The 15,023-nt window shown below is 30.9% G+C and overlaps 2 protein-coding genes across 2 annotated transcripts; one reads left to right on the top strand and one right to left on the bottom strand.

Annotated features, from left to right (window-relative positions):
- The first annotated feature begins 1,912 nt into the window (after nt 1–1,912).
- On the top strand, nt 1,913–6,883 carry LOC106669633 (proline-, glutamic acid- and leucine-rich protein 1-like). Its single transcript, XM_014399213.2, has 12 exons — nt 1,913–2,141; nt 3,658–3,871; nt 4,142–4,251; nt 4,313–4,387; nt 4,457–4,669; nt 4,742–4,881; nt 4,948–5,130; nt 5,207–5,314; nt 5,376–5,529; nt 5,606–5,791; nt 5,871–6,086; nt 6,146–6,883. The coding sequence occupies exons 1-12, from the start codon at nt 2,034–2,036 to the stop codon at nt 6,830–6,832; spliced, it is 2,394 nt and encodes a 797-aa protein (XP_014254699.1). The 5' UTR covers nt 1,913–2,033; the 3' UTR covers nt 6,833–6,883.
- Nucleotides 6,884–7,449: 566 nt separating this feature from the next.
- On the bottom strand, nt 7,450–14,874 carry LOC106669634 (carboxylesterase 5A). Its single transcript, XM_014399215.2, has 11 exons — nt 14,439–14,874; nt 10,275–10,412; nt 10,029–10,182; nt 9,785–9,970; nt 9,531–9,721; nt 9,270–9,474; nt 8,778–8,867; nt 8,563–8,684; nt 8,314–8,491; nt 8,115–8,259; nt 7,450–8,055 (listed from the first exon to the last, which is right to left on the bottom strand). The coding sequence occupies exons 1-11, from the start codon at nt 14,733–14,735 to the stop codon at nt 7,569–7,571; spliced, it is 2,193 nt and encodes a 730-aa protein (XP_014254701.1). The 5' UTR covers nt 14,736–14,874; the 3' UTR covers nt 7,450–7,568.
- Between the last annotated feature and the right edge of the window lie 149 nt (nt 14,875–15,023).

Below are 15,023 nucleotides of genomic sequence, written 5' to 3'. Positions count from 1 at the left end.
CTTTAGTACCAAAATGTTACGATAAAAGTTGTATCCTTATTTACTTGACGGGCAGCCACATCTTTTTTTAATAACACAACAGAAAATACACAACGAACAGAAAAGTACATTAACATAATTTATAAGAAATAATAATTGAAGTAATGACAAAAATAAAATACTATAATATGAAATTATTATAAAAATGTCTCAAAACATTCTTAAAAATGTCTCAATTTTGTGTGAAAAAAAATTTAATTTATACAACAATTTTAATACATTGTTGACAAGGTCTGTTGTTAGTTTTAAGCCTAGGGATACTTATTTCATTTTTTCCACCTTTTATAACAACGCATTTAGTGACAGCTTCTTTTGCTATGGATAAATTTGTTGACTATTAAAATTTATTTTCTTATTTTATTTATTAATTCATTTTTTTATTAATTTAGAATCAAAGGTGGAATCAATAAGTCTTTAGTCCCAACTGTTTATTATTTTATTCAAAAAGCTTTTCACTTACATTGTAAGCATCTTCAGGCCTTATCCTAATCTTATACTTTACATCTAATGAATTGAATGAAACAATTACATTTAATGAAAAGAAAAAATATAAACCAGTTAACATGAGAATATACTAGAAATGATGAATGATGGAGTGAGTGCAGTGTTCTCTTATTGTGAGTAGGAACTATCTTTTTTAAAAAAGGATTGAGAATATACTATGATAAAAAAAATTAACTGGTTTATATTATTTTCTTTTCGTTAAATGTAATTATTTCATTCAATTCATTAGATGAAAAGTACAAGATTAGGACAAGGGTTGAAGGTGCTTACAATGTAAGTGAAAAGCTTTCCGAATTAACTAATAAACAGTTGGAACTTAAGGCTTTATTGATACTCAACCTTTGATAATGGAGTTCCACCAAAAACGTACAACGAACCTTGAAAAAATTTTTGATAATTTAGAAATATATTTTCAAATGTTTTTGTTTTTCACATAGAATTGAGACATTTTTATGAAGGTGTGGAGTTATAGGGGGACAACATATTTTTCACACAAAATTTAGAATACATTTTGAAAGATACGTCCGAGTTTAAAATTTATTATTTTTTTATGTTTTCAGGAGACTAATCACTATCAAAAATCAATTAATTTTTTCTAAGGTGTTGGTTGAGATGAAAAAGCGAGATTCGAACCCACGACCTTCGGCTAAATACGCCGCTAATTTACCTTTTTTATTTCAACTAAGACCTTAGAAAGAATAATGAATTGATCGAAAGAAATAATTTGATCAATTGACTACGAAAACGTAAATGGATTACAATCAAAAATTTTGAAAAAAGTAATAAAGTCCCATTAAAAAAAAGAAGGGTTAGATGGTGTATTCTGCAATTTTACAGAGAAAAAACAATTTGTATTAGCAAAAATAAAGTACATTAGAGACCATGAAATACGTGTATTTTATTTTTTGATTTTTTAAATTTGCCTTAATAAAAAAAAAAGTGGGTGAAGCACTTAAATCGGTCACCCTGTATTAGAAGAATATAATTGCTACAATACATCAAGGTGGAAGTAATAATTAATTTATTTCAATTAATTATTCTTTTTATGTAAGGTCTTGGTTGAAATGAAAAAGTTCACGAGCGGGATTCGAACCATCATCATTTCATTCATTTCACATTTCAGCCAAGGCCTTACGCAAAAAGAATAATTGAAAGAAGTAATTTGGTCAAACAGACCACTAAACATAGAAATTATTAATTTATTAATAATTTATATTAATTAATAATGAATTAATTGATATAATAAGCAAGGGAAAATACAAGTAAAACTATATATTGTTAGTTAGGAATATCACTACAAAGCAGTGTATTCGTCTGGAAGATTGCTCTGCAGAGTGCGGGCGTTCGTTATCTGGATTGGTGGCACCCCTTCCACTAAACTTGTCAACACGTGCTGATTTGTGTTTACGAAAAGTTTACAGATCGAGCAGTGTTTTTCTTTTTATTTTTTTTTTTTTAGACTGGGTTTATTGAATTTTACCCTGAAAAATATGAGCGATCCTGCAGAATCATTGCGTCTTATAGTCCAAAATGACGATAGACTGGAGCTTTTGAACTATTTGAACTGTTGTAAAGAAAGTAAAATCTTCTCTCAAGAAGTGAGTTTTGCCTTGGTTTAATTTTACGCCGGTCAAATACATAATATTTATATCACATTATTTAAAAAAAAGACACAAGAATTAAAGGTTGAGATTTAATGCTGACTTACCGGTATCTTTCACCTATCCATTATTTACTTCTCAAGAGATACCTCCAGAAAAGTGAACACCACAAGACAACTTGTTGATTTCAAGAATTCAGTTAAAATGCTTTGGTTCTTCCTTTGTCTATATTTAAATATTAAAACAGTAGGATTAATATATTAAAAATTCAATATGTGTTAAAACTCATGTTTCTATACATGCACACCTTCCGTCACTTGATCCCAAAGTTTCTTAATTTGAGAAGAAAATAATTAAACAAAAACCAAACATTGTTGCTGTGTTGTATACTTCAGTATGAACAATGAACTTCGCATGTAAAAACTAACGACATTCCATTAAGAATGCACTGCATGTAAGGGTTTTTATCAGCAACTATTGTTCCTTTGTAAAAAAATAAATAAAAGGGCATTTTAAGAAGGGAGCCAGGGTGTTCATCCTACCAGGCTGGTCTTGAGGACTGCTGGCTCGGTGGGGCGGTCCACACCAAATAGCATAGATGGCAAGATGTACACTAGTATAAGCCTACAAAAAAAATACTTTAGCAAATTAACATTTTCTCTCAATTAAAATCTTTGTTGTTTTGTTTGATTTTTAATTATACACACAAATTTTTACAAAAATCATATTCATTTAGGCATAGACAACAGAATAATAATTTTATTAATAGCAAATAGCCAATTTATTATCTACTTATCTATCTGTCAAGGCAATCTTCAGCATCTGTTTCCTTTTCTGCATATTCCATTATGTTTGGCTTTTTCCCTTAACATAGTTCTGGTGTATGGTGTACTATAACCTAATTGAGGGTCGATGAGGTATTCAATATTCTGCCTCATTCACATCAATAAATACATTCACTCTCAAAACATGCTAGGGGCGCACAATTATCAGGAGGACACAATAATATAAGACTCTCTTTCAAGTATCAGAGCAGTGGACCCTGATACTCACTTCCATGATCAAGCACTCCTACGCGCTCTCTATATGGAGCCGAGGAATTGCACACTTCAGTTAGGTGGAACACATTGATCAAACTTTCTTTACATGCCAGTCACATCACGGACTTTGGCCCAAAAGTAAGTGCTGTGTGTCAACCTCGCATGGCCTACCCTTAATCAGGTGTGGATGACCCTTCTACGAGTCAGATTTTCAAGGCTCACCTTTTGACTGATCTGATACACCTTGATCAATCTTGAATTTTTATAAGTAAGAGCTTCTTTGATAATCCACCCCACCGATGCTGCCACTTACTTTTAATCATGCATTTTTAGCATCAGAGGGCCAGATTGCGGTAGTCAGTTTTTTGGGAGACAAACAAACGGTTTTATAATTTTTTAATAGTTTTGTATTGTTTTATTAGTTAAAATTTTAAATTGTTTTATAGTTTTGTGTGTTTTATTGTATGTTTTAGGATGATGTTTGGCCCACCCTGATTTCCAGCATGAACAAATTTATAAATGATCGATCAAAGCGTATTTACGGATTGATCATTTTGGAAAAGTTGCTGGACCAGTGCCCAAAGAGCTTCATCAGTCCGAATTTGATATTTTGGATCGATCAGTGTATCAAGGGAAATTTTCAAGTGGACGATGAATCAATAATGACGCTATCAATCAGTCTCTTATGTAATCATTATTTCATTTAATACATATACTCATCAAAGATTTCAATAGAATTTTTTTAGGGCAATAAAATAAAATTTGTTTTCATTATTGAACGTACATATTACAACTGTGACAGACACTTACTTCTGTTGCAGTCTTGGAAGTTAGAATGACTCACTTTTATCACCTCTTCTAAAACATAGCCATAAAAATCTGTTTAAAAAAATTGAGCTTCTTCATCATCAAAACTCCATCAAATGCTTATACAATTATTTTTCTTATTCTATTTAGCTCAACTTTTAACTATGTCGGTGGGGTTTTCTGATGTAAAAAAAGAAATAACTTTGACATTGCTGCCAAAAATACTTGATAGTTTTTTCAAGCATGGCAATCTGAAACAGGTAGTTTTTTATAACAAACCTGTAATCAGAAATAGTAAATTGTAATTTTTTTTTTCTTTAGGGAAACAAGTTTGAGAAATTAAAATGCTTGGAAGTAATCCTCAAATTATATGCCAAATCTTGTGCTAAATGGAAGGTATGCATGACAGTTAATATGTAATGTGATATAATAATATGGGTTTTCTACTTTTTTTTTCTGTTTCAGGAAAATATTCATCAGTATATTTTTGAACATTTAGAGAGTGGTGATGCTGAAGTGCATCATGCGGGGATGTGTTATCTTTATCTAGCCCTTGCTGGGCCTCCGAGTACCCAAAACGTCAAGTATACTGAAGCGTGGAAACAACAGACTTATTATATAATTTCTGCCCTTCACAGTAGGCTTAATATTTTGTTTGAAAATATAAATGAAATTCAGGTTCTTTACTTTTTAAATATTAATTACTTTACATATTTAATTGTAATTTAATATAAAATTGATGAATTGTAGAGTCCCTACAATGATTATCTAGTTGAAGTCGATCTGAAGGACCTGGCTGATATTAATTTGGAAAAGTCGTTGTTTACAAAAATGCAAAGGGTGACTTCTCAGTTTAAAAACCTCGCGGAATTTCTGTACATATTGTGCAGGTACAATTTGGGTTCATGATCTCTGTAATTTTGTTGAAAATACAAAGTTTAGCTGTTATGTTTTAGAGCCAAAATTCCTTGTCAGACTCCTATTCGAGTCGAAGCTATACTCAGCATTATATGCAGGGGCGCAGCAGTCAACGGTCAAACCTTAAAAGCGAACGTTTCTGCAGATTCGATCAATTTGCTGACTCAAATGCCTGTTATACATCAAGCATGCATACGTTTAGCCGAAGCATTGATATTGAGGTACATGCACTGAATTTATTGCTAATCAAATAGCTAAACAGTTCTGTTTTAAAACATTTCTTTCTGTATTCCTTAGTTTAAATTTCAACGTATTTCGATACACAGTAATACCAAAAGTTCTTTTACAAACCCTTTCCTGGACTCAAAGCTCAGATTGGCCCATTGGACATCAGAAACCATATTCGTAAGTGGTTAATATCTGTGTTAAGGAAATATGAAAATTTCTATTAAAATATTTATTGTAGAAAACTTCGAATAAGTGCTTATAGATGTTTAAGCTTATGGATGTCCACAACACACTCAATTTACTCTAGATCAGATGTAGAACAATATATTGAAGATATTATACATAACATAATTACTGATATTTCTTATAAAAGAGAAACAGTAACCCTTAATGTAAGTGTAGTACATTTAATTTTTAGTTATTTTAATATAACATGTTTTGCAATTGATATAAATTGTTATTTATAAGATGGAAATGGGAGGAAAATCTAAAAGAAAATCAAAAAAATTTAAAGCTTCTTTAACCACAAAGGAGAAATCTTCACCTTTCATTGAAAATCATCTCGCCAACAGTGACATCTGCCATGCAGCCCTAGAAATCATTCAACCATTTATGGAAGGAGCTAAATATGATATTAATGAAGATCATTTTTCAGTAATTCCTAAATAGTTAACTTTATCATGAACTTAATAAATAATGATGAAGTTTCATTTGTCTCAAACTTTTTTTTTAGAAATTGCTGGAAGTTATTGTTGGTCTATTGTCATCTACAAGCTGTTCAGCCAAGGGTGATAAAATTTACCCCATGCCATACAGTGATGATAACTGCCGACTGGAACTTTATCGCAGTCTTTTAGTCATGACGTTATACTGCAAACCTCAATTTCCTTCACCCGTACTCTACGCCAGCAAACTATTCCAAGAAGGCTATCATGACACCTGTCCTGAAGTATGTCCTTGTAAATTAAAACATATTAGAATTGTTAATATTCTTGTTTTCTATTTCAGATCTCTAAATTCTGCGCCTTTGCCATTTTGAGTGTTAACAATGTACTCTACCCGAACGTCCCATTGGAAGGATTTGTTAAGAATGCCGACAAACTACATAACTATTTGCAGAGGTTCAAAATTGAGAAAAAAAGAGAGACTAGATATGATTCTGAGGAACTTGAGAGAGATAACAACCTTGATATTAGCAATAAAGATATATCAATTATAAATGAATCGGCCAGTTTGACATGTGAAGATGATTCTGTTCTGAACGATCTTCCAAATCAGTCTCTGTCGAGAAGCCCAGTTTTTAAAGAAACGGATAAGGTCCGTGAAGCCAGCCCAGGAGAGAGCACGTCAAAACAGGCCGAGGAAAATAACAGCACACCATGCAAAGAAAGCACAACGGCTGATATTGAAACAACAGATCTGTCAGACTTGCATACCGGTAAAAGAACACCCGATAGAAGCAACTCTAGGAACCAAAATGCTAAAAGGATTAAATTTCAAATTGTTGAGGAAAGAATAGATGAAGAGTCAGAATCTGGAAATGATGCAGTTACATCTGAAAATGAAATTATTTCGACTGAAGTTAAAACCTCTGAAAATGAAATCGTTTCGACTGAAGTACCCACCTCTGAAAATGAATCCGTTTCAGATCCTCTGGAAAGCGAAATGTTAGAAAGTTTTGTTGATGTCGTGTAAATATAATAGTTTTGTTTTATAATTAAAAATATAATATGGACTAAAAAAGTAGTATTACTTTCTTGTATTTTTCCTTATATATAACCTATTATGTATCAAATTATTTTCTTAAAATTGAATTTGTATTAAGTTTCTCCCTTGAAGATAGCCATACCAACTAGTACATGCCATGCCAAAACCTGGTATAGCCCATAAAAATTAATTAACTAAATAACACATTTGTTACGGTCGTTTCTGTCCTGTAATGACGCACTAAACCCTCCCCTTATCGGATATCATTCTAGAACTATGCACTTCTTGTACAAAACCCCTTTTTAAAGCTTGTAGGGTGCTGGGGGGTCTTTTTAGAATTGAATCTGCGTCAGAGGTATTCAGTATCGCTTTGGCAATGTTGCTGTGAAAGTCATTTTTCAATTTGATCTTTTGAAATTTTTTTACAGCGTTTTGAAAAAAAATTTTAAATCAAAATCTAACAAATCAGTGCCATAATGAGTGCGTTAACTGAAAAAGAAAAATGCCTTACCACAATTAGTCTTTTTGTTTAAACAATTTATTTAAATTAAAGGTTAATTAATTTTTTTAAAGGGTCTTTAGAAAGTTAATACATAAGAAGGCAGTTAAAATTATTTTACTAAAATTTATTTGCCATCACATACATTTGTAAACGAAAATACATGCTCTTTTGTGATCATTTAATGTAAATTAAATTAAATTTTGTTATACCACTTATAAAGTTTTATCCAAATGGACTACCAAAACCACCGAATAGGCCTTGCTTTTTTGTAGTGGCTTGTATTTCAGGTTTATTTGTTGGATTTTCATTTGATTGCTTATTTCCTCCCCAAAGGTTTCCTAATGGATTAGACAACTGAGGAACAGATGGTGGTTTTTCTGTTGATCCCCAAACCTTATTTAACGGATTGGACAATGGTGGAATCGTGGGATTGGTAAGTAAACTGCCATCTCCAAGTTGAGAGATTTTGTCCAGGCCAAATCTGCCAGACGCATCATTTATCCCACTGAGCAATGTACTACCAGCGGACTTGGCGAAATCTCCTGCCTGGCCAATGACACTGCATTCTGGCGATTTGAGCAATCCTTCATCACCCGACCACATGCCCATTTCACATTTGTGGAAGTTTTTGGCAAGTTTTGGTTCATCATTTATTATCATGTAATTTCCGTCTTTTGCAGTGAAAGGAGTCCAGTCAGATCTTGGTATCCTGTATATCAAAGGACATTTAAATTCCATTAAAATTTGCATAATAATGTAAGCACTTACCCCGTACGGGCAAATTCAGCCACTAATGTTGTAAAATGGTCTCTGACTGTTTCATCAACTTTAGAAAATTCATCATTAATCAATGGTTCACCTTCAAGACTCCTTATGTCAAATAAATAAACCAAATCATCACCATGTTCAGGACCTGAAAAAATATTTTAGAACAACTTTTTTTAAATAATAATTACTCATTTCACACCTGTCTTCTTTTCAGTTTTTGAAGAACGTGGTGACTCCAATGGAATTCCAAGAAATGGTTTGGAGTTTACTGATTCTTGAGGAAGATGCTCAAAGCTATACAGATAGACTTTGGTTTTCTGTGACCAAAGATGTGAAGTTATGAAAGCAGGCAGATTGAAAAAAGCATCTGTAGTATGCTGAAAATATAATTACAGTAAATTTATTTGTAGTTTTTTAAGGTGAAAAAGAAAAAAAAAAAAATCATTACTTTGACTATCTTCTGTACATCACTTAAGGCTGAAGATATAAGCATTGTGAAAAACTTGATGTAATTTCCATTAAGGAATAGAGAGCTTAATTGTGGGTTAACAGTCCTGTTAACAAAAAGACCTGAAAAATGGAAATCAGTAACAACAACAACTTATCTGCAACATAAAAAATAAATAACATATATAATACATATAAAATAGGAAATACACCCACCTGTATTGGAATTAAGAGCCCCTGTGAATATTTTAGACTGCAAAAATTGTGGTGAAGTAAGTTGCTTTTTTACTTCTTCCAAAAAATTTCCTGGAAATTTTTATAAGTAAAATTATTAATTTTCTTAATAATTATTATTAATATTTCAAGAGCTACGGTCTAGATACTATTTATGTTTACACATAAGCTAAAACAAAAGTTGTGAAATGTAATGTGATCTGTGAGGTGATCAACACAGTTTGATCTTTTTATAATCATCCTGGTCTGCCTATTTTCAATGGTTGTATGTACCATTTTGGTATTTTACCAAAAAAAAATTTCTCCAAAAATTAATTAATTGTGAATTAATGATATGTTTTTTATTCACTTTTTAGAAATCAAACTGAAGCACATCTGATAGAACCAGGGTGATCAAAGAGGAGGACTAAGCATAAGAGTCATTTTAAAAGAGTACTAAGTTCCGAAATGCAATTGATTTATGTTGTTAATTACCTTTTACACCTCCACCAGTTTCTTCCTTTGTGACACCTGTCATGAGTGGAATTTTTGGAAAGTGGCCTTTTTTAATAGCTTCTAATGGTGATTCCAACATAAAATTTGGCAAAAATCTCTCATCATCGTTGCCTTCTTGAGCAGGGCCGGGTCCATAAAGATTGGCCAGACCTTTGGGGAATTCATTTTTCTTTTTTCTTTTCATCTAAACAAACGCTTGAAATTAAATTAAAATTTTAGTTCAAATTTGGCACTCGTTACCTCAACGTTAATATCTCCTTTCATGACTTGTTCCAAGGGAAGTTGTTGCATACATCTTACAAACTGAACCCCTTCTTTTGAATCGCACCCATTTTCAACTGAAACCTCATCTGAAGTAACAATTTCATTTTCATCCGTTGAAAATGGTGAGACAGGTGTTCCACTCATAGCAAGGATACCAGTCAAAGATGCTAAAAGAAAAATTTGATATAAAACAAATTTTTGAATTTAAAAAAAATATATTAAAAAAGTACATTTTGTTAATTTATTAAGAGCAAGCATTGTTGCACAGCTTGCACCACTTCCTTGCCCAGCTGGTACGATTTGTTTTGGGTTCCCTCCAAAGAATTTAATATAATTTCTCACCCATCTGAGAGCCAATGATATATCAAAAAGTCCAACATTTCCTGGCAGATCCTTCCTGCCTAAACTTAAAAATCCTGCAAAACTATAGTTAGTTTTGTATAATTTTCTACTACACATTTTCATAAAACTAACCAAGAGATCCTAGTCTGTAGTTCACAGTTACGACCACTACACCTTTTTTAACTAAATGAGTTGGTACATACTGGGCCGATGATCCTGTTTTATAGTTTCCACCATGAATCCAAAAGATGACTGGGCGTAAAGAATCACCACCAGTTGACGGTACCTAAAACAATATAACATATTTATATAAATATATAAGAAGCAATAAAGAAATTATTTTCCATTCTAAAGAATAACATTGATTTAATGTACAACCTTTGGAGTAAAAACATTCAAATGTAAACAATCCTCATTTCCAACGATACTTCCTGATTTCGAAGGATTTGGCTGAGGACAAGGAGGTCCAAACTTTGTAGCATCGATTTCTCCTTTCAACTTAACACGTTTTGGCCTCTGAAAAAACAAACAATAGTATGTTAATGATGTTTACTAAGTGAAATCAAAATATACTACATAATGAATCATCAATATTTTATTACTTTTCTAAACGAATCATGGTAAAATATCAGTAATACATAAATCTAGCTAGATTCTGCAAAGTTAACATTGCAAAATATTGCTTTGAGATATGCAAAGTGATGAAAAATGCATCTTGATCACCTTTGATCATACTTATCATATCTTAACAAAACAGCAACAAGGATGGTCAGATATGATCAAAATACCAATTTAATTGTGCTACCATGTACGGTGGTTTCTTTGAACTGCACATGCTTTTTGATATAATTGAATGGTTAAATCACTATAACTTTATCACATCAAAATAAATACAGGTTTAATAATTCCTCTATTTACTTGAAAGATTTGTTCAACTAATGATAGAGTAAGGGAAATGTTTACATTTTCATTGAATACAAGTTGTAATTATATTTCACCAAATATTTTTTTCTTGTATTTTATGATAGCATTTTTAAACTAATTATATATATTTATAAGAATCGTCTGTTTAAAAATTAGGTTTTTCTGTCTTATTTAAAGATGTCTGCACTGAAAAAGTATGGTACACTTTCAAATTTAACAATGATTTCAAAAGTGGAAGTGGGGAAGGAAATGGTACAAATCCTGAAATATACATTTTTTAAATAAAGAAGAAAACGAGAAGGAATGCAATTAACTCTCAAGGTTTGCGTTCTGGCATTTCAGCAGGAAACCTGTCTTGAACAAATCAGGGCCATTTAAAAGCAATGCTTTACTTTTCCAAAAGTGAGACAAACAATTTTTTTTTATTAACAACGCATTTCTTACTTTTTTGATCAGATTGCTCACATTTCAAATTGATTCTGACTGTAAATGTTGAAAAAATGATACATACATCATGAATGTTCATACATAACTTTAAACAAAATATAAAATCTCTGTTTATATAAATATGTATCATATAAATATGAAACAACCTGTTGTTTGCAAGAAGAAATACTGAACAGATTGGGTTTTCTCCTATAAAATGCGATTTTTAATATCAGTTAAAAAGACCCATTAATAAATTTATTAAAATATATACAATTATATAAATTCACGGATTTCACTATGAGTATAGACGTGTGGGAAAAGTGTTGAAATTATAAAGTGCAAGAAAATTAAGTAAACCATAAAAAATGATTTTTAACTAATTATAACATATACCTTACAAAAAATATTGCAAGAACGAAGAAAATATTAAAGTAAGTCCACTTTATTGCTTTATCTAAACTTACTTTTATTTTATTATCTATTAATATTTTATACCTTTTTTATTTACATATTTGGATAGCTACACCTGGTATTTTTGGCTTGTTTTAAATAAACACAAAAATTGTAACATCTATGAAAACGTTACAGTTTCTGAAATAGCACTAGGTTGTCTAACTAGAGGTTTGGTTTCTGTTTAATGGTTTACTTAAACTCATTTAACTTAAATCATTAAACTTATTTTGACTTAAAATCTTAAAAGATTAAAATTTAAAAAAATCTTAAAGAGATTTCCCATCGCACATACACCAAATACACAAGATACGAAACAAACATACAATATAACTAAAAAACCATTAAACAGAATACAATTTCATTTGGTTTAAGTGTTTATTTAAGTTCACAATGAAATGAAAAAGAGCCAACAAAACAATAAATATATTTTATTAAAAAATGTATAAATCGAAAGTAATGACAAACAACAAAAATTATACTGTCGACACTCCACAAAACGAAATTATTTAGATTAATCGTTTATTTAAATTCATAATGAAATTAAAAATACCCAACAAAACAATAAATACCTATCGAAAAATCTATAAATCGAGATTCACGCAAAAAAATCTATGAAATGTATTTTTTAAATCGAAATTTATCCTGTTGACATCACATAAAACAAACATTCAACAATGTAACTAAAAAGCTATAAAATAGAATATAATTTCATTTTGTATAATCGTTTATTTAAATTCACGTTGAAATATAAAAATACCCAACAAAACAGTAAATATCTATCGAAAAATCTATAAATCGATATTTACGCAAAACAAAATCTACGAAATGTATTATGTAAATCGAAATTTATTCTGTCGTCGACATCATATAAAACTTTCAACAATCTAATAAAACAACTATAAATTGAATACAATGTTTAAATTAATCCTTTATTTAAATTACCGTTGAAATGAGAAATACCCAACAACACAGTAAAAATATTCTATTAAAAAATCTGTAAAGCGGAATTTAGCAATTAAAAAAAAATCCTGTCGGACCATACAAAACAAACATCCAAATATGTTACTTAATAAACACTATACAATAGAAGACAATTTATTTCATTTAGTTTACTCGTTTATTTAAACTCTCTTTAAAATGAAAATTCCCAACAAAACAATAAATTTATGTAGAAAAATATATAAATCGAGATTTACGAAAAAAATCTATGAAATGTATTCTGTAAATAGAAATTTATCCTGCCGATAATACACCAAACAAAGATTCAACAATGTTAATAAAAAAATGTAACCTAGAGTACGATAATTTCATTTAGTTTAATCGTTTATTTAAACTCACTTTGTACTGAAATATTACCAACAAAACAGTTAATATCTATTGAAAAATCTATAGATCGAGAATTACGCAAAAAAAAAATCTAGGAAATGTATTATGTAAATGGAAATTTACCCGTCGACACTATATAAAACAAACATTCATCAATCTAATTAAACAACAGTAAAATAGAACACAATGTTATTTAGATTAATCGTTTATTTAAATTCGCATTGAAATGAGAAATACCCTGCAAAACGGTAAAAATATTCTATTAAAAAATCTGTAAAGCGGATTTACGAATTTAAAAAAATATCCTGAAGAACCACACAAAACAAACATCCAACAATGTTACTTAAAAATCACTATAAAATAGAAGACAATTTCATTTCGTTTACTCGTTTATTTAAACACTTTGAAATGAAAAATCCCCAACAAAACAGGTATCTGTCGAAAAATCTATAAATCGAGATTTAAGCAAAAAAAAAAAAAAAAAATCTACGAAATCCATTTTTAAAAAAGATAGTTCCTACTCACAGTAAGTTGTTTTCCAACGCGATCCAGATTTCGAGCCCTTAGCTCATCATCAGGTTGAAGGATTTCTACAACCACCTGATGGTGAGCTAAGGGCTCGAAATCCGGACCTTGGAAAACAACTTACTGTGAGTAGGAACTATCTTTTTTAAAAAGGACTGAACACCGCGCTCACTCCATCATTCATCATTTCTAAATCTACGAAATGTATTATGTAAATCGAAATTTATCCTGTCGACACTACATAAAACAAACATTCAACAATCTAATAAAACAATTATAAAATATAATTAAATTTCATTTAGTTTCATCGTTTATTTAAATTCACGTTGAAATGAAAAATCCCCAACAAAACAATAAATATATATATAGAAAAATCTATGAAATGTATTTTGTAAATCGAAATTGATCCTGTCGACACAACATAAAACAAATATTCAACAATCTATAAAACAACAAAACAAATTCTGTAAATAGACATTTATCCCTTCGACACTACATAAAACTAAAATTCAACAATCTTAATTAAACAACTATAAAATATAATTCAATCCCATTTAGTGTCATCGTTTATTTAAATTCAAATGGAAATGAAAAATACCCAACAAAACAGTAAATACTCTATCAAAAAAGCTATAAATCGAGATTTACGGCAAACAAAACAATAATTTATTAAATGTATAATGTAAATCGAAATTTGTGGTGTAGGCACCACAAAAAACAAGTATATAGCAACGTATATGGTAATAATTAAATAACAAGTATTAATCTTTGAAGAAAAAGCTAGTGAAATGAGGCGTAAAATATTTTGTGTAGTTATTATTTCAAAATGGTTGAACCAAGTCACTCAAGAATATAAATTTTTAAGCCTTTTTTTTCTTTTTTTACCTGAAACCTAAATCTTTTAATAGGCGGCTCTGCGTATCTGATGCCGAGGAAGCTGGACGTGCCGTCTTCGTTCGTAATCCCGTTGACAACTGCACTCCTTCTTTCTTTTTTGACGAAAACGACTGGCTCCGTCACCGACGGCACTTGAGTGGTCGTAGTGCCGAGTGCCGATATGTTGAAGAACGGCGGCACTTTGGCGGGCTCGCCCCCAACGATCCGCTTCACCCGCGGGTGTTCCTGGCCCGCAGCGATCACAATCGAACAAGCTAACAACAGCAGCTCCTCCCAACAGCGCATCTTGTCGACTGGAAGTGGAAGGCCTGCCCGAGATTTGCATTCACCAATTATTAGCACCACAAGGACGACCGGGTTTTCCAGAAAAAACGATCCTTGTGCGGGAGATCCTCGGACTCAAGGCCAATGATGGTTAATCTCACGTATATTGTTGTTAAAGTGAATCAACAATTTATCTTTGCCGGTCGTGATTTTATTATCACTTGAACAAAAAATAAAAAGTTCATCAAGATAAAAAAATAGAAATAACTATTCAACCCGGTATAACATTAATTACAATACTCAATTTTT

This window comes from Cimex lectularius, unplaced genomic scaffold (assembly GCF_000648675.2).
Source record: "Cimex lectularius strain Harlan isolate CLEC.00 unplaced genomic scaffold, Clec_2.1 scaffold8, whole genome shotgun sequence".
Lineage (NCBI taxonomy): Eukaryota > Metazoa > Arthropoda > Insecta > Hemiptera > Cimicidae > Cimex > Cimex lectularius.
The sequence above is the reverse complement of the archived record's forward strand: the minus strand, read 5'-3'. Positions and strand labels throughout refer to the sequence as shown.

Coding starts and splice junctions, on each gene's coding strand:
- LOC106669633 (XM_014399213.2), top strand. CDS start 2,034: ATGAGCGATCCTGCAGAATCATTGCGTCTTATAGTCCAAAATGACGAT. Junction 5,315..5,375: donor GGACATCAGAAACCATATTC/GTAAGTGGTTAA, acceptor TATTTATTGTAG/AAAACTTCGAATAAGTGCTT. Junction 5,530..5,605: donor GAGAAACAGTAACCCTTAAT/GTAAGTGTAGTA, acceptor GTTATTTATAAG/ATGGAAATGGGAGGAAAATC.
- LOC106669634 (XM_014399215.2), bottom strand. CDS start 14,735: ATGCGCTGTTGGGAGGAGCTGCTGTTGTTAGCTTGTTCGATTGTGATC. Junction 8,685..8,777: donor GGCTCTTAATTCCAATACAG/GTGGGTGTATTT, acceptor TCCATTTTTCAG/GTCTTTTTGTTAACAGGACT. Junction 8,260..8,313: donor AAAAACTGAAAAGAAGACAG/GTGTGAAATGAG, acceptor ATATTTTTTCAG/GTCCTGAACATGGTGATGAT.